A 25971-nucleotide genomic window follows, 5' to 3' on the forward strand; every position below is an offset into this window, starting at 1 on the left:
ATTCTTCATGACTTTCCACCAACACCAAAATAGAAAAATCTACACGACGTCTTCGAAAATGCAAAAAATAAATAAAACTTATACCGTATTGTCACGATAATTCAAAATTACTATGGAATTCCATCTATTTGGAATATCGGTTTGTAAAAGAGTCAAAAAGGACCTAAATTATCGACAAAAGTCTTACGTCACGACAATTTTTTGATTTCTCACAAAACTGTGATATTGGAAGATGTAGAGAATCGTCTCTCAGGTATCCCTTTAGCATGTGTTGAATGACGCAAAAGCATGTAGCATCGATCCACAAGCCTCAGATAGTCTTTTGCCACGCGGATGGGAGGACCTTTCCGATTTTCTTTCCTACTTGCATCTTCCACATCCCATTTCGGAACAGGTGAGTTTGCATCGTTCCACAAAACTTTCTTGTCAAAGAGTTTATTTTGTTTATTAGAAAGCCTTTACCAATTTTTGATAGTATTTCTTAGAGATGTTTAGATGATATTTTGATGATTTGAATTTGATGTTTTATAACTTTTTAGTGCAAATTTGTTGTTTTCTAAAAGATAATTTCTTTTACTTAGTTTTTTTTTGTTCTTTAAAAGCCTTTTCTTAAAAAAAATATTTAATTTAATGCAAAAAATTGTGCAAAATGAAGCGTCCACTTTGTGTACATTGTTTATTATTTAATTGCAACTTTTGCGCTGAAACAACTTCTTTTTAGTATCAATTTTGTTACACTGCCAAAAAATGTTTGGAGAAAAATTATTTCATGCTTCGAACGAATGTTAATTAATTATTTTATAGATTTTATTTTTAATGTAATATGTGAAAGTATTTCTTAGAGATATTTAGAAGGAATTTTAATAGTTTGCATTTTATATTGAATAACTTTTAAGAATTTCTTTTGACTTATGACGTTGGAAACAAAATATATTAACGCAAATTTTTTTTAAAAGAATTTTATTCAATTGCAATTTTCTCTGCAAGTTCTTCAAATACAAAAAATTGACCAAAATAACGTCTACTTTGTACACATGGGTTATTACGAATTGATTACAAATGTGCTTTGCAACTTTTGCCTTGAAACAATTATTATTTTAGTAACAATTTTGTTACACTAGCAAAATATTTATTGCAAAAAAGGCATTTTATGTTTCCAACCAAAGTTATTTTTCTCTTTTAAGCATTTTCATTTTCAGTATAATAATATGAACTGTTTGCTAGAAATCCTTTGTGATGATATTTCTTAGAGATGTTTAGAGGGGATTTCGATAATTTGCATTTTATGTAAAATAATTTCTTAGAAATTTTTTTCGACGATGAAAAGAAAAGTTATTAATGCAAATTTTTGTTTTCTAAACTTCTGGTTCTCTCTTTCGTTTTCTAAACTTCTTTCTTTGATTTTCTGGTTTTCTTCTTTATTTCAAATATCTTTTAGAAGTATTTTCAAGTTATAACGTTCAAAATAATAGCTAGTTATGCGATTTTTGGGTTTAAAGTACTATTTCTTATGTTTAGAATCAGGAATTGTTTGATATTATTATTTATATTCAAAGAAATTAAATAATTACACACACAAAAAATGTCATTCAAATTCTTCCAAGCTTCCTTACAGTTTTGATATGAACGTTTCAATCATTTATTGCGATCATCTTTTGAGTTTATTATTTTTTTAGCTAATAAGAAAGGGAAAAAAATAATATCGGCTTTATGCACAAATGATTGTCAAATAAAAAGAAACTTGAAACTTTTTCATTAAAACTTTTTTTCTGGCACTAATTTTAATAAACTGACAAATTACTTTATTACAATAGATCTCTTATTTTTTAAATCAAAGTTAGTTCACTTTATTAGGTAATTTTAAATAAAGAAAAAAAATTATCACTTGCAATTTTAATATTTTTTTTTCATTTAGTAGAAATAATTCACCAACTTTCGAATGTAATTTATTTATACTCTTAAATAGAATTTCGATAGCGTTTTGTAGCATTAACTTTTTAGATTTTAACTTTGAAAGTAAAAGATCTGTTTGATGCGAGTATTTTTTTTTTATAATAAACAAATATTTATTTTATATCTGTAATTTTTCTGTGTTAGTGTTGTAAATTGTTTGATATTATGATAATAGAAATGATTAAAGAATAACTGGCATACAAAATATAAATCAAACCCATCCAATTTTTAATTTCAATATGCTCTTGAGCATTTTTTTATTGTCTTAAAATGACAGTTTTTTGGAAATGATTTCCTGAATACTGCAAAAATAAAAAAAATCCCGCTTTTTCAATATGCAACTTATTAAATATACAACTTACTTCTGCAATTTAAATAGTATTCCTACAGTTATTTACAATAAAACAATATTTTTCAGAATAAAGTTTAAATCGCATAATTTTTATCTTAATATCTTGGTTAATCTTTTGTGTAAATCATAATATATTTACATTTTATTTCAGCGTGATAATCAATTTACAAGAAAGAATATATATATATATATATATATATATATATATATATATATATATATATATATATATATATATATATGAGCAATTCTACAAATAAGCGCCAAGTAGGCGGCCAAAAAAAAATAAAATTTTTTTTGGGGGGCACACTATTTCTACATGAATTTTCTTCTTTTTTACACCCTAAAAAGGCAAGAAAAAACGTGAACATGGAATTTTTTCTTCGTGACATACTTTAAATGTGACATACTCTTTCTGACATAATCAGATAAATCTGAGCCATTTATTCAGATAAAACGATTTTTACATAAATATAATATTATTATAATGTCTCTCTAACACGTATTTATAGAGATTTCGTACTATAAGATATTTTAGTATAAAAAACAAAAATAAAAAAATTTAATCAAAGTTCCTAAATTGAAAAAATCGGGAAAAATTTAAAATTGGTATTTGGTATAGCGTGTCCCCCCCCCCAAAAAAAAATTATTTTTTATTTTTGTTTGGCCGCCTAATTTGCGCTTATTTGTAGAATTGCTTATATCGTCGCTTTGAAACTAAACCGTAGTAACCAAAAAAAAATCGAAAAATGAGATATTTGGGTCATTTTGTGTAAAAAAAATCACCCTTTTAGAGAAACAAAGTGTCATCTTCATTGTTCCGTAATTGTAGAATTGCTCATACATATATATATATATATATATATATATATATATATATATATATATATATATATATATATATATATATATATATATATATATATATATATATATATATATATATATATATATATATATATATATATATATATATATATATATATATATATATATATATATATATATATATATATATATATATATATATGCGTTAGAATGACATTATAATAATATTTGGAGAATTAATATGTGAAGTACTCTATGATAATGAAATTTCTGTTATGAAAAACCATGATTCTTTGTAATTAAATCACAATATACGGTGTTTAAACAATACATATGGTAACGGTTTATCAGAAATTCTGGTTTCTAAAATTGTAGTTCTCATCACTGCACAATTAGTAAAATATGCAAAGCCGAAAAGCAAATTGAACCAAATGAATGGTTTTTATGCTTATCAGCGTTTCGGTAAAAATAACCGTGCTTTTTGGTGCTCTCATAGAGCCAGAATCCCGATAAATTTACCAGAACCCCTTTATCATTTTCTGGTCGTTTTGACCATATATTTTTTTTCTCAGATAGTGGAGTTATTTAGGTTTTTAAAAACTACATTTAATGGTTTTAGATTGTATCTTTTACAGTTGAAGTTATAGTTCATGTCGCTCAATCTTAATGTGCAAAAAACGGAATTATTCTTGGCTTTAGAAGAGCAACCATCCGATTTCCTAAAATCGAGTTCAACATTCCAAGTAAAAAATAGAATCAACACCACTCAACTTTATAAATAAAAATAAAATCAACGTTAGGGAACATTTTAAATGAAATGTCAGGGAATGTTCTAAATAAATTATAAATGAAGCGTCGCCAAATCGAAGAATACTATGAATAAAAAAGAGTAAAGATCCTAGAGTATGACTTAAGTTAAATAGATAAAGTATTTCTACAAAGCACTGAATCCGAAAAAACTCAATTATTCAAGTATTAAAAAGGGTATTTGATATTGAAAAGTACGAGGTAATAAAAAGTTGCTATGAATAAATACATAAAATGCGATAAAAATAATTAATCAAAAATCAGATCTTAAAATGACAATGTTAATCCTCGTGTTTGCCACGACCCATTCAAAACACTCTGAAGAATTCGTTCTGAGAGTGGGTGATATAAATTTTTTGAAGGAAAGTTGCTTTAAAGTATTTCATTAAAATCCTCTTTAATTTCATGTAATAAATGACATAAAGACATATATCATTATTATACTTTCCATCTATATCATTCTTGCAAAATCTAATGTAGTATCAAAATATTTTTCCTGTTTTCGACTTTAAAGCCACGCATTATCTAGACTGAAGCCAACAGTTTCATGCTTTTGCAAGACTGATCATGGACTACCAAACAGTATGTCGTTAACTTCTTGTTATGATTATGATTAAATTTAATTATGTTAATTATTAATTAATTATGATTATGATTATGCAAACAACACATAATTATGATTAAACAAAACATAATTATGATTATATGTTTCAATTATTATGGATTAATGAAAAAATAATTATTTAATGCTACAAGAACAGATTAAATGATTGATTGAATGTAGGGTTTAGTGGCACAAAGTCCAAAAGCGGACATGCTTTGACAAACCATGCAGTATAACTGTTCAAAGGGCAAAGTCAAAGTGCTTACAATACTATCATTGTGCAATTATTGCTGATAAAACTGTACAAGTAAATTAATAAAATCAGATAAAAGACATGAATACAATATAAAATGCATGAACTGAGAAAAGTGATACAAAGGTGATACAATGTTTGCAAAAGTGAATGAAGTTGTAAATGCATTAAAATATTTATATAGTGTTAAAAATACCAACAGCACGCAAATACGCAAAATCAATAGGATGATGAATGTCATGAAATAAATCCTGCAGGCGCAAAATAAAATTTCCGAAAAACATTCAACGATGTCTGTTAAAACATAGGCAAATTATGAAACTCCCGAAAATCGTTATTGTAAGTAATGCCATTATTAATACATTATTACATGGCGTAATTGTAAAATAATCGCATTTCACCATATTTATTACTCAGTTTATTTATAAATACAAGTTCTAACTAATAAAAACTTGGATGAGTATATGTGCATTATGGCAAAGTGTAAAAATTCGTACATTTTATGACCTATGAAATTACCAAATAGGCTTTATCGTAGATTTAGATTACGTTCTTCGTATCATCACCTCTCAGTTTAAATTCATAAATTAATCCTATTTTTGATGCCACATCAATTAAATAGACATTAATTTTATGTCAATAAATTTGGACATTATCAAATATTAATGGGTGACTAAGGTATTCAAAACATCCTCGCCGACTACCAGAAACAGAGTGCATTGTTATATATATATATATATATATATATATATATATATATATATATATATATATATATATATATATATATATATATATATATATATATATATATATATATATATATATATATATATATATATATATATATATATATATATATATATATATATATATATATCCAACATGCTACCAAGTTTTGTGTTTGCTTAACAAATATTTCTCATAGATGTATAGATGTTGTATAGATACTTTCTGCACAGCATCTTATTTCTCTCAAAAATATTGAATTTCCATTTTTCTTAAAAGTGCATCTAAAAATCTATGAAACTGATTTAAATCTTGCTTTACAATCCTTCGTCACTTTACGAACTCATCATTTTAAGAATTCACTGCTTTTTCCGTCGTTTATGCAGTTTTAGTATTTTTATTCTTTTTAGTTCCTTATCGAAATTTGGTTTCAGTTAACTTCTTCTTTCGTTGCAAATCTTCTCTTCAAGTACACGTAAAATAGAGTATTTATAGGGTATTAGTAAAAGTATTGAATCTGTACAATATTATTATTCATTAAATCTTACATCATTTTTATTGACATTTCTATGATAAGAGATCAAATAATATTGAAAATATTATAAGAAACTTCAATGTCATATTTAAAATAATTTTCTATTTTCCTTCCTTTAATGTTGTTGACATTTTCTCTTGAGAGATATGAAAAGAGCTTAATTCGATTATTAGAATAAGATACTAGTGGCTATTGCGTTTGCAATTTTTAATACAAAGTGTGCAAACATTTATAGATCTAAAGTTTTCTGTTCCTTATGTTTAAGGAAAAATATAGGAAAAATTAAGAAAGTGCAACGTTTGTCATATGTTAGTTAACTTTGAAAGTATAGTTGCTTAATGTGTGTCTTTGAGTTAAATGTATACAAAGAAATAAGTTGTGTTAAAATTACCGTATTGTAAGATAAAGACATTTCTGATAAAAACAAACCCCATAATCATTCTAATAAGATAAAATATATGGTATTGAAACCATTCATTTAGAAATATTCCCATTGATATGAAATGGGTCTGATTTTCAAAATTATAGTTTTTATTACCACATATTTAGTAACAAACACGAAACTGAAAAGTAAATTTAACCGAATGAAAGATTTTTATGCCATCCACTAAGCTATCATAATAAAGTACAAATTTGACCATATTTACGAAATTTTAACACAAATTATGAAACAATATTTTATTGTTAATATTACCACAATCATTGCCAAAGCAGTTTGATAAAAATTACCACACTTTTTAGTGTTACCATAGAGCCAGGAACACGGTAAAATTTACCATGTTCTGGTATTTTTTTTCTTAGTGCAAAATTTGATAGCGCAAGATGCAGAATCGGAGATAATGCGCAGAAAAAAAAAACGAATTTTAACGTACAGACGGGGTTGTAAATGAAGTCTCAGGAAAAAACGGGGAAACAGAGAAAATATTACCTCAAAAGATCAAATTGTACGTTAAGATCACGAGTCTTGCGTTTACCTCAGATTGAATTGATTAAAAGTTGAGCACAAGGTTCTAAAAAAGGCATGCCGCATCACACAAACGGGTTTAAAACCAAGTAAAAATGGGAAATACTAGGAATTTGTGTTATCAATTATCAAAAATACAAATGTAATAGGTCAAACGGTACATCTGATAGTCAAATGTTAATATAATCGCAAAAAAATAGAAAAAAAAGGAAATAGTTAAAGATACAGTTAAAATAAAATAATTAATACCAAAAATACAATAGCTTTAAATTCCAATCGCTCTAACAGTTCAAATGTTCCTAAGAAAGATTAGGATTTTAACGTAAAGCCGTAATAAAATAATCAAAGACCTCATATTTTCAATACATTGTTCAAAAACTAGCTAGTTCGAATCTGGGTAAAGAATTTAAAAACAATTTTATAGCTAAGGAGTTTTTATTTATAGATTTTTTTAATGTTATTTTCAAAATGTTAGATTGAATATACAGGTAAATTATTCATGGTCCATAATCGACTATACCACATCAAATTTAAACAACTTAACATACTCAAGATAACGAATTGAAACGGTGTTATAAACTAAGTTTGAGGAAAAGACACACACAAAAAGTAAAGATTACCTAGACACCACTATATTATGGGTTCCATGTTAACCAAAAATGCAAACTCTCTGAATTCTTTAACAGTCTCTCGATTCTATATATTGAGCAAAATTTTTCACTGAAATAAATTTTCTGAAACTTTATTGGCATCCTTATCTTTAATTTCAATGCAAATTAGAAAATTGTCAACTACAGGAAAACATTAAAAAACATTTTGGTAATCAATTGCAATTGTTAATTGATTGCTCTTTTATTAGAAGCTATCAGCAATAATAATAGAATACACTGATTTGAATGTCAAATTTGATGGCACAATAGCATGATATCATAAAAAAAATCTAATTGTTCAATACTTTTTTTTTAACAATTTATATCTGCTTCGTATTTTTGTAGCAATAAATAAACAGTTATAACAAATTAAAAAATTGTCAGCCACAGGGAAACATTTAAAAAAATTTTGGTAATCAATGGCAATTATTAATTGATTGCTCTATTATTAGAAACTATCAGCAATAACAATAGAATGCATTGAATTGAATGTCAAATTTGATGGCACAATAGCATGATAAAAAAAATCTAATTGTTCAATACTTTTTTTAAACAATTTATATATGTTTCCTATTTCTGTAGCAATAAATAAACAGTTAATCTTTCTAGCGCTTTCCAAGTTTCTAATCCAGAGAAAATATTCCTCAATTCAAAGCAAACTCAGAAAAAAATATCTAGCGGCACCAAAGTACCGTGAATACTCCACGTGACTCTGTTTTCTGTACACGGTAATAAAATAAAATGCACACCGCCGATCCGATGCGACTCAGGGGATCTTGCGTCCCAGTTTAAATCTCGGGACAGGATATTTAGTTTTATCTGCATTAGCTATTACCGCCAAGTTGAGCACGAGAGACCTTCTCTCATGAAATGCAAATGAGGCGAGTTTAATGAAAAAATTCTCCAGAAATGCGTATTTGTCCGGATACTTGACGCTGCCTCTTTCTTTGTATTCGGAGTTACGCTCAAAATTAAAGTTAGTTAGTTTGGAGTTATTACTCTAAGAGTCAGTCAAAATTAAAGTAGCCTCTAGATTTTTTTATGCTTTTCATTGATGGGGACAGAGTAATCTGACAGTCATAATATCTAACATTCGTTTCTGGAAAATTATGTATATGTGTGTAACAATCATAGAAACTATTTTTGTTCTAAAAATGTAGTTCACGAATTTATGAATTTAGGTTCAAATGTATCTATCGTATTGTTACAATTTCAAAAAGTTTGTCATCGGTTACTTAAGGGGAAAATAATATTTCGAGTGTAAAATGAGTGTCATTGTTTTAAAATTTTTGAGTTACCAATTTGTGGATTTTATTTCCACTCCTATAATGATACAATTGTCTATTGTTTTATCATAATTTCTGTCATGCAAATGTTGAAAATGACAATTTCAACGAACTTTTACTAATTACGTTGTTTTAGATTAAATGCTCAGTTAAATAGCGCAACAATTAACTACATATATGCCGCTCAAACCTCGATGCGAAAAAATTACGAAATAATCTGTCAGAGTAACAAAATTAAAAAAATGCTGGAAATTATACGAGATATATAAAACGAAAGAGAAGAACTCAATGGGAACACCATAAAGCTCTGTAACTTTTAGTGAAGAGCTTTGGTAATAATTTTATTAAAAGTTAACAATAAAATAAGGTGCTTTAAGTTAAAAACTGATATTTTTTTCGTGATAACGTAGAGCTATTTATTCGATAAATTTACATTTCAGTTTCATATTTTTTACTGAAAATGTTGTAATAAGAGCTATACTTTTGAATACCAGAAATTCCGGTAAACTTTTAACATATATATTTAAAATATATGGTTTAAATATCGTATATTTTGGTTTTATTAACTTATGTGGTTATGTTTTTTTTTTACCAGGAGTGTCATTACCGTACAGTACGATCATTTTACTAGAATTTTTTCTCCATGCACGGTACATAGAGGTACATTTACTAAAAGTATGTATAATTATGCATACTGTTTTTAAGAAATAGTAAAAATATTTTTACAAATCGGTAAAAAAGCGCAAATAGTTTTATTTTTATAACAAACGCAGTTAAAACGTTGTAAAAGTAAGCAAGCAACCGTAAAACCCAACGTTATTTTCCCTTAGTTTGTAAGGATTAACATTGAAACACCAAATACCATTATGATTTATAGCAAACATCTAAAAGTTTACATGACAAAAATATCAAATATAAGTATAATATTTGAAAACAATACCAAATTTCTAACTAAATTATATTCTGTTGAAAAGAGTAATTTAGAAATTGGGTAATAATAGAATAAGGCTATTCTCTCTTCTATTCGATATTTTAAATCCCAGCTAAGCTGCTGAGAATTACGCTCTAGAAAAGCATCAAAGAGACCCTCCTTCTTACAACTATAAATCATTTCAAACCCAATCGATGCTGGAAGTGAGTTAAAATCCATATGGACTGTCTTTCACCTCCAAATCTAAAATCTTGGAAATAGATTTTTACAGAAATATATATATTTTTATGTTGTAGTTATATTAAAAAATTGATTAGTATTATCATGAGTATGTTATTATTTGATTTGTAAATATCGCTTTAGTTTTATATTTGACTTTTTAAAAATGGGGAAATTTCATTTTGATGACGTCTGACTCTCTTTCACGTTTAATCTTTAGATCACAAAAGAAAAATGATTTTTACAAAAAAATATTTTTATCTTGTTATATGAAATATTTATCAGTATTAGAATGAGGGTATTACTGTTAGATTTATAAAATTTGCTTTAGTTTGATGTTGAAAAATTTTTTTTATTTTTCACTTCTTAACTTGAAATCTTATAAGAAAAACAGATTTTTACAGATATATATATATATATATATATATATATATATATATATATATATAGTATTATCGTGAGTAGATTATTATTTTTGTAAATAACACTTTACTTTTATATTTAAATAATTGAAATTGTGAAATTTTCATTTCGGTAGCGATGACTCTCTTTTAGGTATTATCTTAAAATCATAAAAAGAAGAAAGTTATACTGAAATATTTATTAGTATTAGGATGAAGAAATTATTATTAGTTTTGTGTAGATGTTGCTGTTTTATTAATAATAATGATTGCAATGTAGAAATATGAACGCTATATTTATGCGCATTTTTCTGATAATAAGAACAGCATAAAATGATAGAAAAATTGCCCTTTCCCTAATAAGATACATAAAATTGTACACTAACAATAAAATTGTATTGGGGTATAAATTGATAACATGACTAGCCTATAATAATCGTTGTGTAAATTCAATAACTTTCCATTCCCGAGAGAAGAGAGAATGACGCAAGTTGTTAGAATGGAATTAAAATAAAAAATAAAATACTAAAATGAAGTTTATAAAATCTGAAAATAAAAATGCAATATCCTTTACATTTTTTCTTCTAAATAATGAAATATAAATGCATTGAGAGTTCAATTTAGAGGATATCGAAAAAATTTAGCCGGAATCGAGTATATTGCAGAAGTTGACCAGATTTCGAATCCATGATTTGAGGATTAATTAACGGAACGTCCTCGATAACTTTTGCGATGTGAGGACTCCCATATATTTATGGAAGTTATTAATTTATAAGTGTAGCTAAGATTTGCTTCTTAAACTGATTACTATTATCAGGAGCAGAACCATTTTTATCAAACTTGATTTCATTACTAAATGGTTTTGAAATAACAGATATTTGATTTGTATTTGTTTAACACATGTAAAATAAATGAGCGTATGATTAGCAATTTTTTTTATACTTCATTTTAATTCTCGTTAGGACAAAATTATCTTATTTAAAAAACAAACAACCTTCTAATTTTTTGATATTCCATTGCATCTAAAAAACAATGAGATGCTTTCGCAGAAATTTCAGAACATTTGAGAAATTCAAGAGGAGTACATTTTTTGTCCTCAAAGAATTTGAAAAGGACTGTCCTCATAATTAAAGAACATTTGGTCACCTTAATGTTGCATCAAACTTAAACGGGAGAACGAAAACACAGAGGATTGCAAACTAGGTTTAGCGAAGAAAAAAAATCTGTCTGTAGGACTTCGGCATCGTGACACCCATATTATGATGTACCCATATGAGGATGACAACCCCTTCAATTGAAATCCTTAAATGGCGTATATTGAGTAACTGTCGAGTTACAATAAATTAAGAATGCTTGTTGATTGGCGTTAATTTATTGAATATTTAGGGTTTAAATGCAGAAAACGGTACGTTATTCTACTTTGACTTTCTAAGTTTGATCACGGAAGATATATTTGTTCGCGTTAGTTATTACTATACGTTGATTTTCGTAAAATAATATAAAAAAGCGTTGATTGTATAAAACTAAAAAATAAAAAATTGCGTATACGTAATTGTTTAATCCTTCAAAAATACTGAAATTGAAAGAGACGAGAAGAAACTTGTTCTTGAAGATTTAAAATGTGTGACATGTCAAATTACGACTATTTATTGCTGTCATTAACTATAAAGTGGCAAATATATTATTATGGAGACGTAGTGACTCAGGGGAGAGAGCGTTTGTCTCCCAATAACGTGAACCCAGATTCGAATCCCAACGAGGATTGGCTAATACGACTTTTGCTCCCGGCTCGCGCCGACCGCAGTCTTAACGGGAAATATCTTCTGTGGTAGACGGATCATTGGTGAAAATCCCCTTGTCGTCTGGTTAACCGTGGGAGGTTTTAGCAGCTTTCCTCTCCGTGTAACTCAAATGCGTGTTAGTTCCATTAAAAAGTCCTCCACGAAGGTTGTGTGCGAAGGTTGTAGGCGCAAGGCTACAGAGATGAACATTGATAGTCGTAAACTCAGAATTGTGTTGGCTGTTAAACGCAGAATAATATAAAATAAAATATATCAATAATAAAAAATAAACTATATCAATATGAAATAAACTATATCAAAATAATATAAAACAAACTATATCAAAATAATAAAAAATAGACTATATCAAGATAAAATAAACTATATCAAAATAATATAAAAGGAACTATATCAATATGTCTATTGATTTACTGATTAAAACATAAATATTTGGGGATGCAAAACAGCTATTTTAGAAGCTAGAATATTAGACATAATTAAATTTCTTACTGTTGTCTCTTACGGAGTTATTATACATTTTAGTTGCATATTTTTATTTTCCCTAAATATCTTTATTGATTGATAGACAAGGAAAATACACATAATATAATCCTAACTATTGTATATATTAGAATAAAAGAAATGTCCTACTTGAATAACAAATAAAATGAATGAAGCATTCATTTACATTTTAAGATTTGTTTGAAATACATTATCCATCTATCACTATCGATCAATTTGACAGATAACAAGACTATTTTTTAATGTTTATTTTGGAATCATTATAAGTCAAATTTATTTTTAAATTTATTGCATAGATAACTGAATATAAATTATTCTACTCGGTAATACGAATTATTTTCGTAAAAATAATGATAAATGGATTTCGGTGGATATTTTTCTTTTTTTTGCTTTTAAAAACAGTGTAAATTACCACTAAAAGGAATTGTTAAAAAAATTTTTGTTGCTACTGCACAGCAGTACACTTTCTCTGTTTCCATATTATTTCTTCAAAAAAAGCCTGAAATGGATAAAATATTTCACCTTTTTGTTTTACAACTATTTTAGCTGTGTGAAAGGAAAATAAACAAAATATTAATGTCCATTTTCAAAGCTTTAAGCATTTTTCAACCTTTTAATGTTTTAAATACGAGAAGACATGATAACTTTATCTCAAAGGATAAATAACACTGAAGTTAATTAAAATGTTAGGATTTGTTACTAAATGTGCGGTAATAAGAACTGTAATTTTGAAAACCATAATTTCTGGTAAACCTTTACAATACGAGCGGAAAAATTATCAAATGAATATTTTACAAACCGCACATCTATATTTTTTTACCAGAAATGTTTTTATCTTACAGTACCAGTAACCCTAATTTTACCAGAATTTTTCCTCCGTGTACCAATGTAAAAATAGAATAGTTTCTTTTTATCCACAAACAGAACAGAAAAATTAGTTGTTTAATATAATCTTTTGTTTGTACCGATAATTATATTTGACTTTAAATAACAGCTCTAAAGCCCCACAACATTTTGCGAGTGTTAAATAAATTCTTTTATTTTCGCAGTGAACATTTGAAAGTGAAAGAGAATTCAGAGAATTGTATTCAGTGAAAGTTCCGAGTAATAAGACAAGAAATATACGGATATCAGTTGAGACATGAAATAGAAAATGCATGAATTGAATGCGGGATGTTAAAAGGCACAAGTTTAAAAAAAATCCTGCTGTGTTAAATACCAGATTTTAAAATTGATTGGAAGGTAAAGTACATTGTTAAAATGGAACATGATAAAAAGTAAATTTAAAAGTGGATAAATTAAGATAGAAAAAAGTTGCCCTCTTTTCCATTTTTATTTTATCTCCAATTCAATCTTTTGAAATTGCAAATTTTTTTTCAAATTTCATGAAATATATTAGCCTGCTAGTAGTATTCATTTTTTAAACGAACACTTTTAGCAACAATGATTTGTGGATGGTTTAGATAAGTGAAATTTTAAGCTGTTTTTAGACAGCAGTACATTAACTGTGCGCAAACAACAATTTATGTAAAATATAACGCATTATATCCAGAATAGACAAAAGCTAACTAAAATAATGGTTCCATAATTGATATAGTTTTTTTCCATATCCTATCACATTTTGGGACAAAGCCACTATGTTAGTTCAGAGTCATTTATGAATTAAAGTTTTAAATACATCTAGAATTATTGATAATATTTGATTTTCAAACACAAATTTTTATCTGCTTGATTGACGCAATGTACGTAATGTAATTAAAGTTTAATTATTTCTAGCAAAATTAGACTGCCAATCATACTTTTAAGGAATTAGACCTACCAACAACTTATTAAAGCTATTAAGGATGAATTTTTGCCTCAGAGAAAAGAATTCTGCTTACAAAGTTTTTATCACACAAATTTTAACATCTGATTAATATAGATTTGCAAAGTATCAAACAGAAGAATAATTTTTTCATAAAACTTAGCTTATGTAAGTTCAAATTTCGGTTCACGTATGATAAAATAATATTAATGAATGCTGAAAAATGAAATACAGTTTTAGACAACCTTCATCACTATGAAATGAGTGTAATTCAAAGTGGTACCTTGAATATTATAAATATTTTTCGGTATAAAAGGAAAAACAGCTTTAAAGAAAAAGAAAGAACAAATCATTTTTAACACAACAGCAAAAATCGTGTAAATGAAATGAAAAATTTAAATTGACTATCATTTAAAAAGTATTTTACATATTTGCCAAAACATTTTTTATGCCTTTCAAAATGTCCACAGTTAACAATACTTATTAACCCCCACTGTATGCATTTTCAGCTTCTTTATGATCAAAGAATCTGTTTCCATAATTTTAGATTATTGCAAGTCTCAATATCTCTAAGATCACCAGTTTCTCATATTATTCAATTAAGTTAAATTTCCTTTGAACCATACACAATTGTCGACAAATTCAAAGCATGCAATTACGAAGCACGAGTGTTCAGTATTGCTGCTGGCTATATCGCCGAAATACAGTATTGCTGAGGCAGATTTAGTAATAGAGAAATCCACAGCATTTGTATCAAATGTCCGAAATTTAGAAAAACAATTTATGAGGAGGAAACAATTAAAATTCTTAGAGAAGCAATTGCGAATAGAATATCGCATTAAGTTAGAACAGATTTCGATATGATTTGATCAATTAAGAAAATTAAACAATTTCTCTGTCTTAACTTTTCAGTTACTTGAAAACTAACAAAAAAGTTTTTTGTATTCTCTTAAAAACAGAAAAACACTTATATTATTATGACACTATTATCCATTAAAAAAGGTTAAAATAGATTGACAGAAATAATCTAAAATTTAAATCTACTGTCTCGTATTCGCTATCCATTGCATCAATTCATCTATTTAATTTACTCTATCCCTTAACGGATGTTGACTCATTCTGTTATACAATTTCATTGGTATGGTTTCTGGGAAACAATACAAATTTAAAACTACTTTCGCAAGCTAGGACAATTTCATTAGAATTTGCAAGTACGTTTTTTGGCTGTCATGTGTCTGAACGAAGCAATAGAAATGAATTGAGAGTGGAACTAACTCAAGGCCCCAAAAAAAATGCTGCTCCGAACAAATGATTTTAAAATAGATTAAAAGTTGAAGCACATACCACAAAACGATGTTCATAAAATACAAAAAATTAATAAAAGGATATATTACTGAAATAGATACTTTCGAAAGTTAATGAAAATAAATAAGACAACTTATTCTAATGTTGAATGGTAAAAGTTTTATTATTATTATTCAAAAATCAATGCGACAATTATCATGAATTTAATTCCAGACTTGTTCTGGTTCAGATTTTCGCCTTATTTTTGCGCAGGATTACAGACTTGTATTTTTCCAAAGACTACTTTTGAGAAGTTTTCAGTTGGTTCATAAGTAGAGTTAGTATAGTTATACGGGAATTACTGCTGCGAGAACAATTTGCGGTTATATTGCACTGACAACTTATTGAGTGATGAATTAAAAACTAAACTGATATTGAAAGTTAATGATAGTTAGTTAGTTTAATTTTTTTTTGTGTTGTAGCCAAAGAAGACTATACCACGCTCAACACTGGATCAAAATTAAAAGTCTGCTTAAAAGTTTTGGAAGTATCTAGTGTCTTTAATATATTCAACAAGGTTTCTATATGGATTGTTTCCAATTAAAGACGATAATTCATGATATTCACTGTTAAAATATCGTCGCCTCTTAGTTTTGAAATTGGAACACTGGGACAAGATGTGCTTTATAGTTAATTGTTCTCTGCAATTGGAACAAACAGGTGCTGGTTCATTTAGTAAGCGTTAATCTCGTATGACCAATACGTAATCTGTTTATTAGTACTTCAGTTTTTCTGGAGAAATTTAGGATTTTAAAAGGAAAAATTAGCTGTCTGTGTTCCATTCTGCCAGCCAATCACTATTTAAAAATTCATTATTTTGGTTCGAATATCATGTCTTAAAATTGGCCTGTTGGAAAGATTGAGTGAGGATTTTGCTGTAGAATTGGAAAATTCATGAAAGTTAAGGTTTTTGAGGTCAAAGTAAGTTTGTAATGAGGTTTATTCCCTATTTCTATTGTAGAGTCATTTAGGAAATTAATTTACCAAAATGACGTTGTCTCTGAAGTTTTAATTTGTTGCACTAGGTTAAAATATGTTTAATAGTAAGAGGTTTTTTTCCGATTGAAACCCTCAATGCTGGACTCTTTAACAAAAGAACAAAAGGTGCCCGAGTGAGACCAATATACGTCGTCAGCTAAGACTCAATTGCCTCAAAATGGTTTTAACTTCATAAATGTTCGATAGAAATTTAAACATTACAATTGCCCACACTTCTGTTTTCATATCTTTTTACTTTCAGATAAGACTTAAGAATTTTTGATAATACTCAATGTCAGATGATAAATTTTTATTTTGGTGAGCCATTTTTAACCTCTTAAAATGACGGAAAAACAAAAACAAAAGGCAATAAAAATGCGCATTTTATTTTTCAAAATTGTATTTAGTGTGAGGTTCTATGGCACTAAGTTCAAAAAAAGACAATGCTGTGCCAAAAATAAGGTTTCAAAAGATATTAAAATGTTATGTACATAATACAAATTTATCTGCATAAAATTGATAAAAATAGGTATAGGTCGCGACATAGGAATAGGTTTTGAATAAAAAAAAGAACAAAACCAGGTTAAAATTGTAAGCAATCTGAAAGAGTTATATATAACTGCGTAAAAGCGATAGGGGTGTTATTAGATTTTCTGTGTGATACAAATAGAGATTGAAAGTGATACGACGAAATCGTCATGACAATCGTCAATCGAAGATGACATGACACGAAAGTAAAACGTCAGAGAATGCTGCGTGCGCTGAAAATTGGGAGGTCATAAATTACATATGACAAACAAGTTTTAAACTGGGGACGTTCAAAATGCATAAACGTAATCTATACGTAATAGGTTTAACGCTTTGTAGAGTCAGGTAAGGAATTTGGGAGAACATGCAACATATTTAAAGCCTTTTTACGATTTTTTAAAATATAGGAGATCGGGTTGAAAAGTGAGTTTGTTTTCAAAAATGACACCGAAAACTTCTGTATCCAACACAATATGATAATGTCATGAATCGAAATAACAGGATTATTTTATAATCTGAGTAGTCTACAAACATACATGCAAGAATTTTTAGTGGGTGAAAGTGCTCAAGACAATTTTGCAATACATGCTCGATGATGCACAAATCAGATCCAAAATATGGAAAATCCAGATCATCAGCATGAAGTTTAGGTCTGCATAAGCAAATTTTACCAGATTTTTTTCCTCCGTTTGCTGATTTATTTGTATATGATGAATAAAACAGAACAATGTGTTAAAAATTATTAGATCCAATAAAACGTTCAAATTGTTTAACAAATATCCATAATTGGGCTCTTATAATTATAATCGATAATAAAACTTTATAAACAACAATAATAAATTACAACATATGAAAAGACTAACGAATACTGCTACTAACAGAATCTATGTACGATTTTGATTTATAAATTGTTATTTTACTAACGTTAATTTGACATTTTATTGCAATCACTGATATCTCCCCTTACTTGAGATATTTTTTTTTTCTATGTTTGAAATCTTTTTAAATTAAATTAAATATTTTTAAATTGAATTAAGCATAGTATTGTTTCAGTTAAAGAAAATTGCACAATATGGACTGAAAAAATAAAATGTTATAATTTTATCATGGCAAAAGACTTTAAATACTACACGAACTTATTTTGAACAAATTTAACTTTATAAAAGTTATTTTTATAAGTTTATTAATTTTAAACAAGGTTTAAAACTGATCAAGATATTTTTTACGAATAAAATATTAATTTTATTAACAATTAACCACCTATAACCTTTGGATTTATATGAATGCTTTTAATCATTAATTCCCCAATTTTAATTGTGTAAGTAGCTTCAAAACATTCCTTGCTTTGCTATCAAACATAAATGCCTTAGCTACTTTCAACTGCTGTGCCTATGGTTACTTCTCTGGATCGTCAGTAAATATTTTAGTTTTAACATAAAAATGTCGTTACTTTGGAGACATTGCCTCAAAAGTTTAGTTTTATGGTGCAACAAACAACGCATTTTGATAGTTTATTACTTTAGAGTACAGAAGTTACATAATTACAACTAATAATCTAAGTAACAAACTAAAAGCCTCTCAACAAATGTGTAGTATTTAATGGCTGAGTTTCAAAACATGTCAAAGAAGTCTATAATATAAATAAAAACAAGCATTTAGTTCAATTTTTTTTAACTTGAAGTGTTGAAAGAGATTTGTTTCATAAAACATACTGTTTGCACCTCATATATCTTTTTTAATGTGTCACACGAGACAAAATAATTTATTTCGTACATTCGGTAAACTTCTAAAAGAGCGAGAAGCCACAAAACAATTATTTATAAGTTTTATAGCCTTACCAACTTAAAAGAGGATACTTTTTTAGCTTTTGCGGCTCATTTCCCACTTTTATTATCTGGAGAATACTTACTTTATTTGTTTGTCCTAATAAATAACATAGTATATCAAAGTCAAAATGTTTCTTGTTAGTTCGTATTCTTTGGTGAAATCTGGAGGATTTCTTTTGAAAACGTATCAATTTCAATTTTTCATAACATAGTTTAAACGGTCTAATTGGCGATACTAGCTTATGGAATAGTTTATTCTAGAATTTAAATTATTCTGGTTAGTTTGGAATTGTTGGTGCAAGAGCTTGTTAAGGCTATACGGAGCCTAGGATTTAAAAATATTTGCTTATTATTAAAAGCAAAATCGGTAACAACATTTTTGAGGTCTGAGAAAATGTCACATGAAAGCAATAGCTTTTAAAAGGTAAACTACATGTTGCAAATATAAATGCAAAAAATGCATGGAACTGATAAAACGATGCTTAATGAAGCAGGTACACCCATAAATGAAAACAAAATTAGATAAAGAATGTAATTACAGTACAGTTAAACGAAAAAGAAAACAAAACACACAGTTAATAAGATACATATGAAACTTAATTTAACCACACTAATAAATTGCATAATATATCAAAGTCAAAATATTTCATGCTCGTTCGCATTCTTGGGTTAAATTTCTTTTGAAGACGTATCGATTTCAACTTTTCATAACATTGTTTAAGTGGTTTTGTTGGCGATAGTAGGTTTTCAAGGTGTCATTTCAACGAAAAAGGACTGAAAATGTCATTTTACAAAAATTTAGTTCAGAGAGCGAGGAACAGTCTGCAGCGACGGGAAAATATCCAAGATCGGTTAAATCTCTTGCAACAGAAAACGAAAAAAAGGAAGTGTTGTTTATACAATGTTTTTTATACAGTGTTTGTTCTTTGTTATTTATAAGTGTTATTAATACAATATCCACAGTGTTATTTACACAAAGTCCACAGTATTATTTATACAATGTTCCCAGTGCTTTTAATACAATGCCTCCAGTGTCATTGATGCAATGTAACTGATTTAACTTGTGCTTTTGATAAATATATTAATTAATTTGTATATACGGATTTATCAGTCTACGGCTGATTAGAGTTTATTTATTTCTTGCGGAGAACGTAATTACAATCTTCGATCATAATGCATTCATGAAAGAAATGCCAGAAAAATTTATAACTCCCGGTCGATGCTTAATTATTCTTACAAGAGCTGAGGAATCTTTTTATTTTTTTCTGAATAAATTGAGACAGATCTGATATTTAATGATTGATACAATTTCATGACTTTTAAGTTATTTGGATTTTTCCGATTAAATATTTTATTAAAAAGCGTAAAAAAGTCAAATATATTTAGCATAGCAAACTTGTAACTGAATCCTTTATTGAATTTGCTGTTATTTTTATTAATAAGTTGTTGAAAAAATTTGGAAATAGAATCAAGTAAGATAAATAAGAGAAGAAGTGTGTTCTTATTTTCGTTTATCCGAAGGTGAGAACAGTTCTTCCCAAACGTAATTAATTTTACTACTTTTTTTTTAACTTCTCTAATTTATTTTTTACTTTATTACTTTCTAATTCATAATAATCCGCACATTGAATACTTGTCATCAGATTCAGAAAATTTTGGTTAATGTTAAATTAATGAAAATTGTCATTTAAAAAAAAAGAAAAAAGCTACAATGCCTGAAGAAGTAATATCCATTAATTATTCAGATTAATTGTAATAAGCTCAATAATATCCTTAAACCTTAGGTTGCACAATATTATTTTGATATCAAATATTTATTGAAATTAAATATATTATCAAAAATATCTTGCCATATTATTTTATGCCAACTTCATACTTTTCCGATAATACTTACTATTTAAAACGAAGTTTTTCTCAATAAAAGTATAAAATTATTATTATGTTAACTTCAACACTTCTAACGTTGTTACCAAACCGCAAGTTTAATTGTAGAAGTATTAAAATTTTTCCCTATAAGTGCCAAGAATTTGAATTATATATAAGGTTTAAAGCAGAGATGGGCATTCGTCGTTCAGAATAATGAATAAAGAATAAGAATAATTATTCAAAATCTTTCTGACTAATGAATAAAGATTTATTCATTAGTCAGAAACATTTTGAATAAAGAATAAATCATTCATTATTTTCAATCATTATTTTTTTTCATTAGTCAAAAATAAGTGAATAATTTCACTGCTCAACAGAAATGATCACGAAAAACTGTAGTTTACTACAATTGAGACAACTACAAATAAAAAGTATTTAGTAATAAACTACTTGTAATCATTCTTATAAGTTGCAAGTAAAGATTTCAGATAAAAAGTGATTTTGATTACCTGTAATCACAAGAAGACGCAATAACTAGTAAATGGTTAGAAATGACCAAATTCTTTTATTTTAAGCAATCAATCTAATCAATAAGCACGATTACGGATGCATATAGTATATGTATGATTATAAGCAGTCATTTTTACCAGCAATCATAATCTAACGATTGCAAGTAATCTCGAATACGAATAATTGTAAAAACAGTTACTACATGAATACATAAATATGTTGTACATACATGCACACTTAACTACGTTATATATATATATATATATATATATATATATATATATATATATATATATATATATATATATATATATATATATATATATATATATATATATATATATATATATATATATATATATATATATATATATATATATATATATATATATATATATATATATATATATATATATATATATATATATATATATATATATATATATATATATACGAACGAGCACTGTATATTAATGCTTGCATGAATAAGTAAAACAGTTGAATGTTTACATGCTTTGCTGTTACATAGTATATCCGTACTTACGTACATTGTGTCGACAAGTGTATGTACTATGCATAAATTATGTAGACATGCATGCATTAGTAGTACGCATGTATGTTAGTATGCATGTATGCACATGTACATACAATATATGCAAGCATGTAAGCAAACCTACATATGTGTGTAGAGATGCTCCTACAGTGTACGCATGTACATAATGTACATATGTATATAATGTACGTATACCCATAAAATGTATATGTGTGTAACTAAAAATATAAGTACGTACGTATATGTGTACATGCAAAACACGTACATAGGTATATATGCGATACGTATGTTCACTCAATGTACTTACGTATGCACTCGTATGCACTATGTAATAGCAATGTATATACGTTAGTTAGCTTGTGCAACGAACCTCTATATATATGTACAGACGTGCATAAAAGAGTTGGGTATCGATTACAGTAATCGATTACAGGCAGATACAGCTATGTAATCAATTACTTGTAATCATGATTACTATTTTCAATGTATGTATTCACGTATGCACACTATATGTGTGTACAATTATACATACACTAGGTATACATATATTGTACATATATACATACATTCAACAGTCACACATTGTAGGCATGTACCTACATACATTTGGTATGCATTAATTATAATTATACGCATACATATGTTGGACATACAAGTTCTGCACATATGCGGATACAGGTTTGTCCAATGTATGTATATATGTACAATATATGTATATCTAAATATATTTACAATACAATATATAAAAGTTTTGTAAGTTATCCAAATTTCAAAACTTTAATTATTACTGCCACTAATAACGACTCAAGCAATTTAAATGACTAAATCAAACGATATTTAAAATCAATCGTCAGTTTTAATTTTTCGATATCATTTTAAAAATATCTGAATAAAAAATCCTTTTCAAGTATTTTAATAAAAGTTTTGAGGCATCAAATTTACTTTTATATAACGCAATGCCTAGCTCCGAGAAATGTTTACATGACAAAAAAGTGTTTAATTTTTTAAGTTGAAATTAGTTTTAGGAATTTAAAATAAGATTATCGTTTGCTTTCAGAAACGATAAGGAATTGAGTTTTATAGATATAGGAACAAACTTTAAAGTGAACTTCAATAACTAAACTGTTATAAACTTCTTTTTAACACAATTAAGTGTAAGAACTTATAAAACAATTTTACGCTGGAGTAAGTTAAAATAACATAAAAATAAATATTCATACTCGTCTTAGTTTTATGGTTAAATTCCTTATATAAGACGTAAAGCGTGGACGATGTTTTGCATGTCGGTCCGTTTAAAGACATAGCCTTGATGGTTATAGAGTTAGACTTACATACACATAAAGTATGTATATAAATACATTGTAAAAACATATATTTCTTGTACGTGCACACATTTATTCATTATATGTAATTACGTACGTGCCTACATTGTATATACATACGTATAATGCAAGTACATACAAACATTATTGTACATACATAAGTACACTCATATATTACAAATACACTTTTTGACGTCACATATAGATATGGGCGTACATACATATAAACACGTACAAGCCATATATGTCTATACATACAAACATTTTTGTACATGCATATGCACACTCATACGTTACATACACATTTTTTGATGATGTACATAGATATTTGCGTGCATACATATGAACATACAATACACGTACAAGCCATATATATCTCTACACGAATTTTATATGCATGAATATGTACATAGATTGTATCTATAAACAATGTTCTTGCGTACAATTCACGTATATACCTACATTCATATTATGAATGTACTTGCATGTACATATACATGTATACCTACATACATGTATTGTTTTTACATACGTGTATCCAAAGTAACATGCATGCTTACATGTATATTATATGCAAAATTATGTACGTATAATGTACGTACAAATAACTTTTGTGCATATATATGTGCATTGGATTTACATCTGCACAGTCATAATACATATATCTTATATGCATACGTAAGTGCATACATGTGCATGCATGCGTGCAAATATTGCATAAGCTTAAAATATATCTACGTATGAACAATTGTACGTACACTAGATATACACATATACGTCTACATACATACGAACTTACATGCATTGCTCGTACATTAATAAATTGTATTTATATACATACGTTCCTTCTACGTACATAAAAATATGTTAACACATGCATATGCATGCATACAAACTGAATGCTTGCATTTTTAGCTGGTTATTCAAGATTTTAATCAGAAAAATTAGTCATGACTAATGATTTATTCATCAATCATTATTCGCAACTTTGCATAATGAATGATGAATAATGACTAAATATGCATATGAATAATCATTCAGAATAAACTTATTCTGACTAAATTAAGTCATGAATAAAATTTCCGTGAATGATCACTAGTTTATAGGCACTATGTCCAGAAAAAAGGGCATGATGGGCCAATCAACAGGTTTTAAAAAGAGACACGGTTTAAAGCTATTAGGTTACACAAGTCAAATCTAGGTTATTTTAAGTCTAACACCGAACAAGATAAACTAATAAATTACTTACTTACGATAAAGCAAAACAAGGGGAGAAATATGTCAGGACCTTTTCTCAGTTAACTGCTAAGCTAGGCGAATGTCCTTTGACATGCTAAACGATTTCAGCCATCTTGCCGAATTGAGTTGATTGAATATGGGAAGTTTAAGTTTGCTGGTACAACAACCAAAAATGAGCATACATACCATCCCTATGACATTAAATTTTATTTTAATTTAGTATCATAGCTTTGACGAGGGTCTTAAGGCCAATTACGCAATGTGAATTAGAGAAGACGCTTAAAACATCGCTCAAATGCAGTTGCAAGTCTATAGAGGTCGTAAGGGCACGTTTTTAATAACGAAATTATAATTTATTATTTTCTTTTAAATTTGAGATTCCATCTTAAGGTTTTTAATCATACCAATAAAATAATAAATCAAATGGGATGATTTTGACCCAGTTAAGAAGCTGGCTTTTGGAAAGTTTACTGGCAACCGAAAAAGGGGAAGACCAAACACCAGATGAATTTGTGCTGTGGAAAAACCAACCAAACCTTAAAACCATGAACATCATTTGACTGAGAAACTTAGTGTCTGAATGGGTTTAGATGGAAACGACTAATTGAGACGACTGTAGCCTGGCTAGGCTGCCATGCTAATCAAAGAATAATAATTTAGCCATACTAATAATACCCGAATAATAAAAACAGATATGCGATTATTGCATTACTTCTTGGTTTCCTACATCCTTAAGACAAATGTTCAATTACCACACTTTTCGTTTTTAAGGATTCTTTTTCAACATAAACCCAACAATCTTATAATTCCTGTTATTATTTCCGTTTTACAATTTCACATGGCACGATCTATATTCTGGATAACTCTGCACCTCCGGTGTTTTTTGAAAAGTCAACAAGTGTAATGGAATTATGTTGCACTCAATATAACGGTGATCTATTGATGCAAATGCTTCGTCGAATTCGATGCGGCTTAACTGGATGATAAATACCATTCAATCCAATTCAATCAAATTAGATCTGGAAGATTGGTTAGAGCGATGCGTAATTAAATCAATACTCTATCTAAGCGTTGCATATAAATTAGTTTAACCACACATAAAAGGATTTTTGAGATGTGAATTAGAAAATAAAAATAATGGAAGACAGTCGATTAATATAAATCTAAAAGATACGATTCTCTTCAA

At 27.6% G+C, this 25971-nt stretch overlaps 1 protein-coding gene across 2 annotated transcripts in view; it reads left to right on the forward strand.

Annotated features, from left to right (window-relative positions):
* Positions 1–309: 309 nt before the first annotated feature.
* The window catches only part of LOC107452601 (5-hydroxytryptamine receptor), a 141693-nt gene continuing 116031 nt past the window's right edge, over positions 310–25971 (forward strand). The window contains exon 1 of one of the 2 annotated variants that reach the window (XM_071187889.2): positions 310–394. Coding sequence is in view for 1 of the 2 variants with exons in the window: in XM_071187888.2 (XP_071043989.2) it covers positions 334–394 (61 nt within the window). In the remaining variant the exon portion in view is untranslated. The remainder of the gene's footprint in view (positions 395–25971) is intronic. The other variant, XM_071187888.2, reaches the window with a different exon arrangement.

This window comes from Parasteatoda tepidariorum, chromosome 11 (genome assembly GCF_982258835.1).
Source record: "Parasteatoda tepidariorum strain Cologne lab strain chromosome 11, Ptep-v5.0, whole genome shotgun sequence".
Lineage (NCBI taxonomy): Eukaryota > Metazoa > Arthropoda > Arachnida > Araneae > Theridiidae > Parasteatoda > Parasteatoda tepidariorum.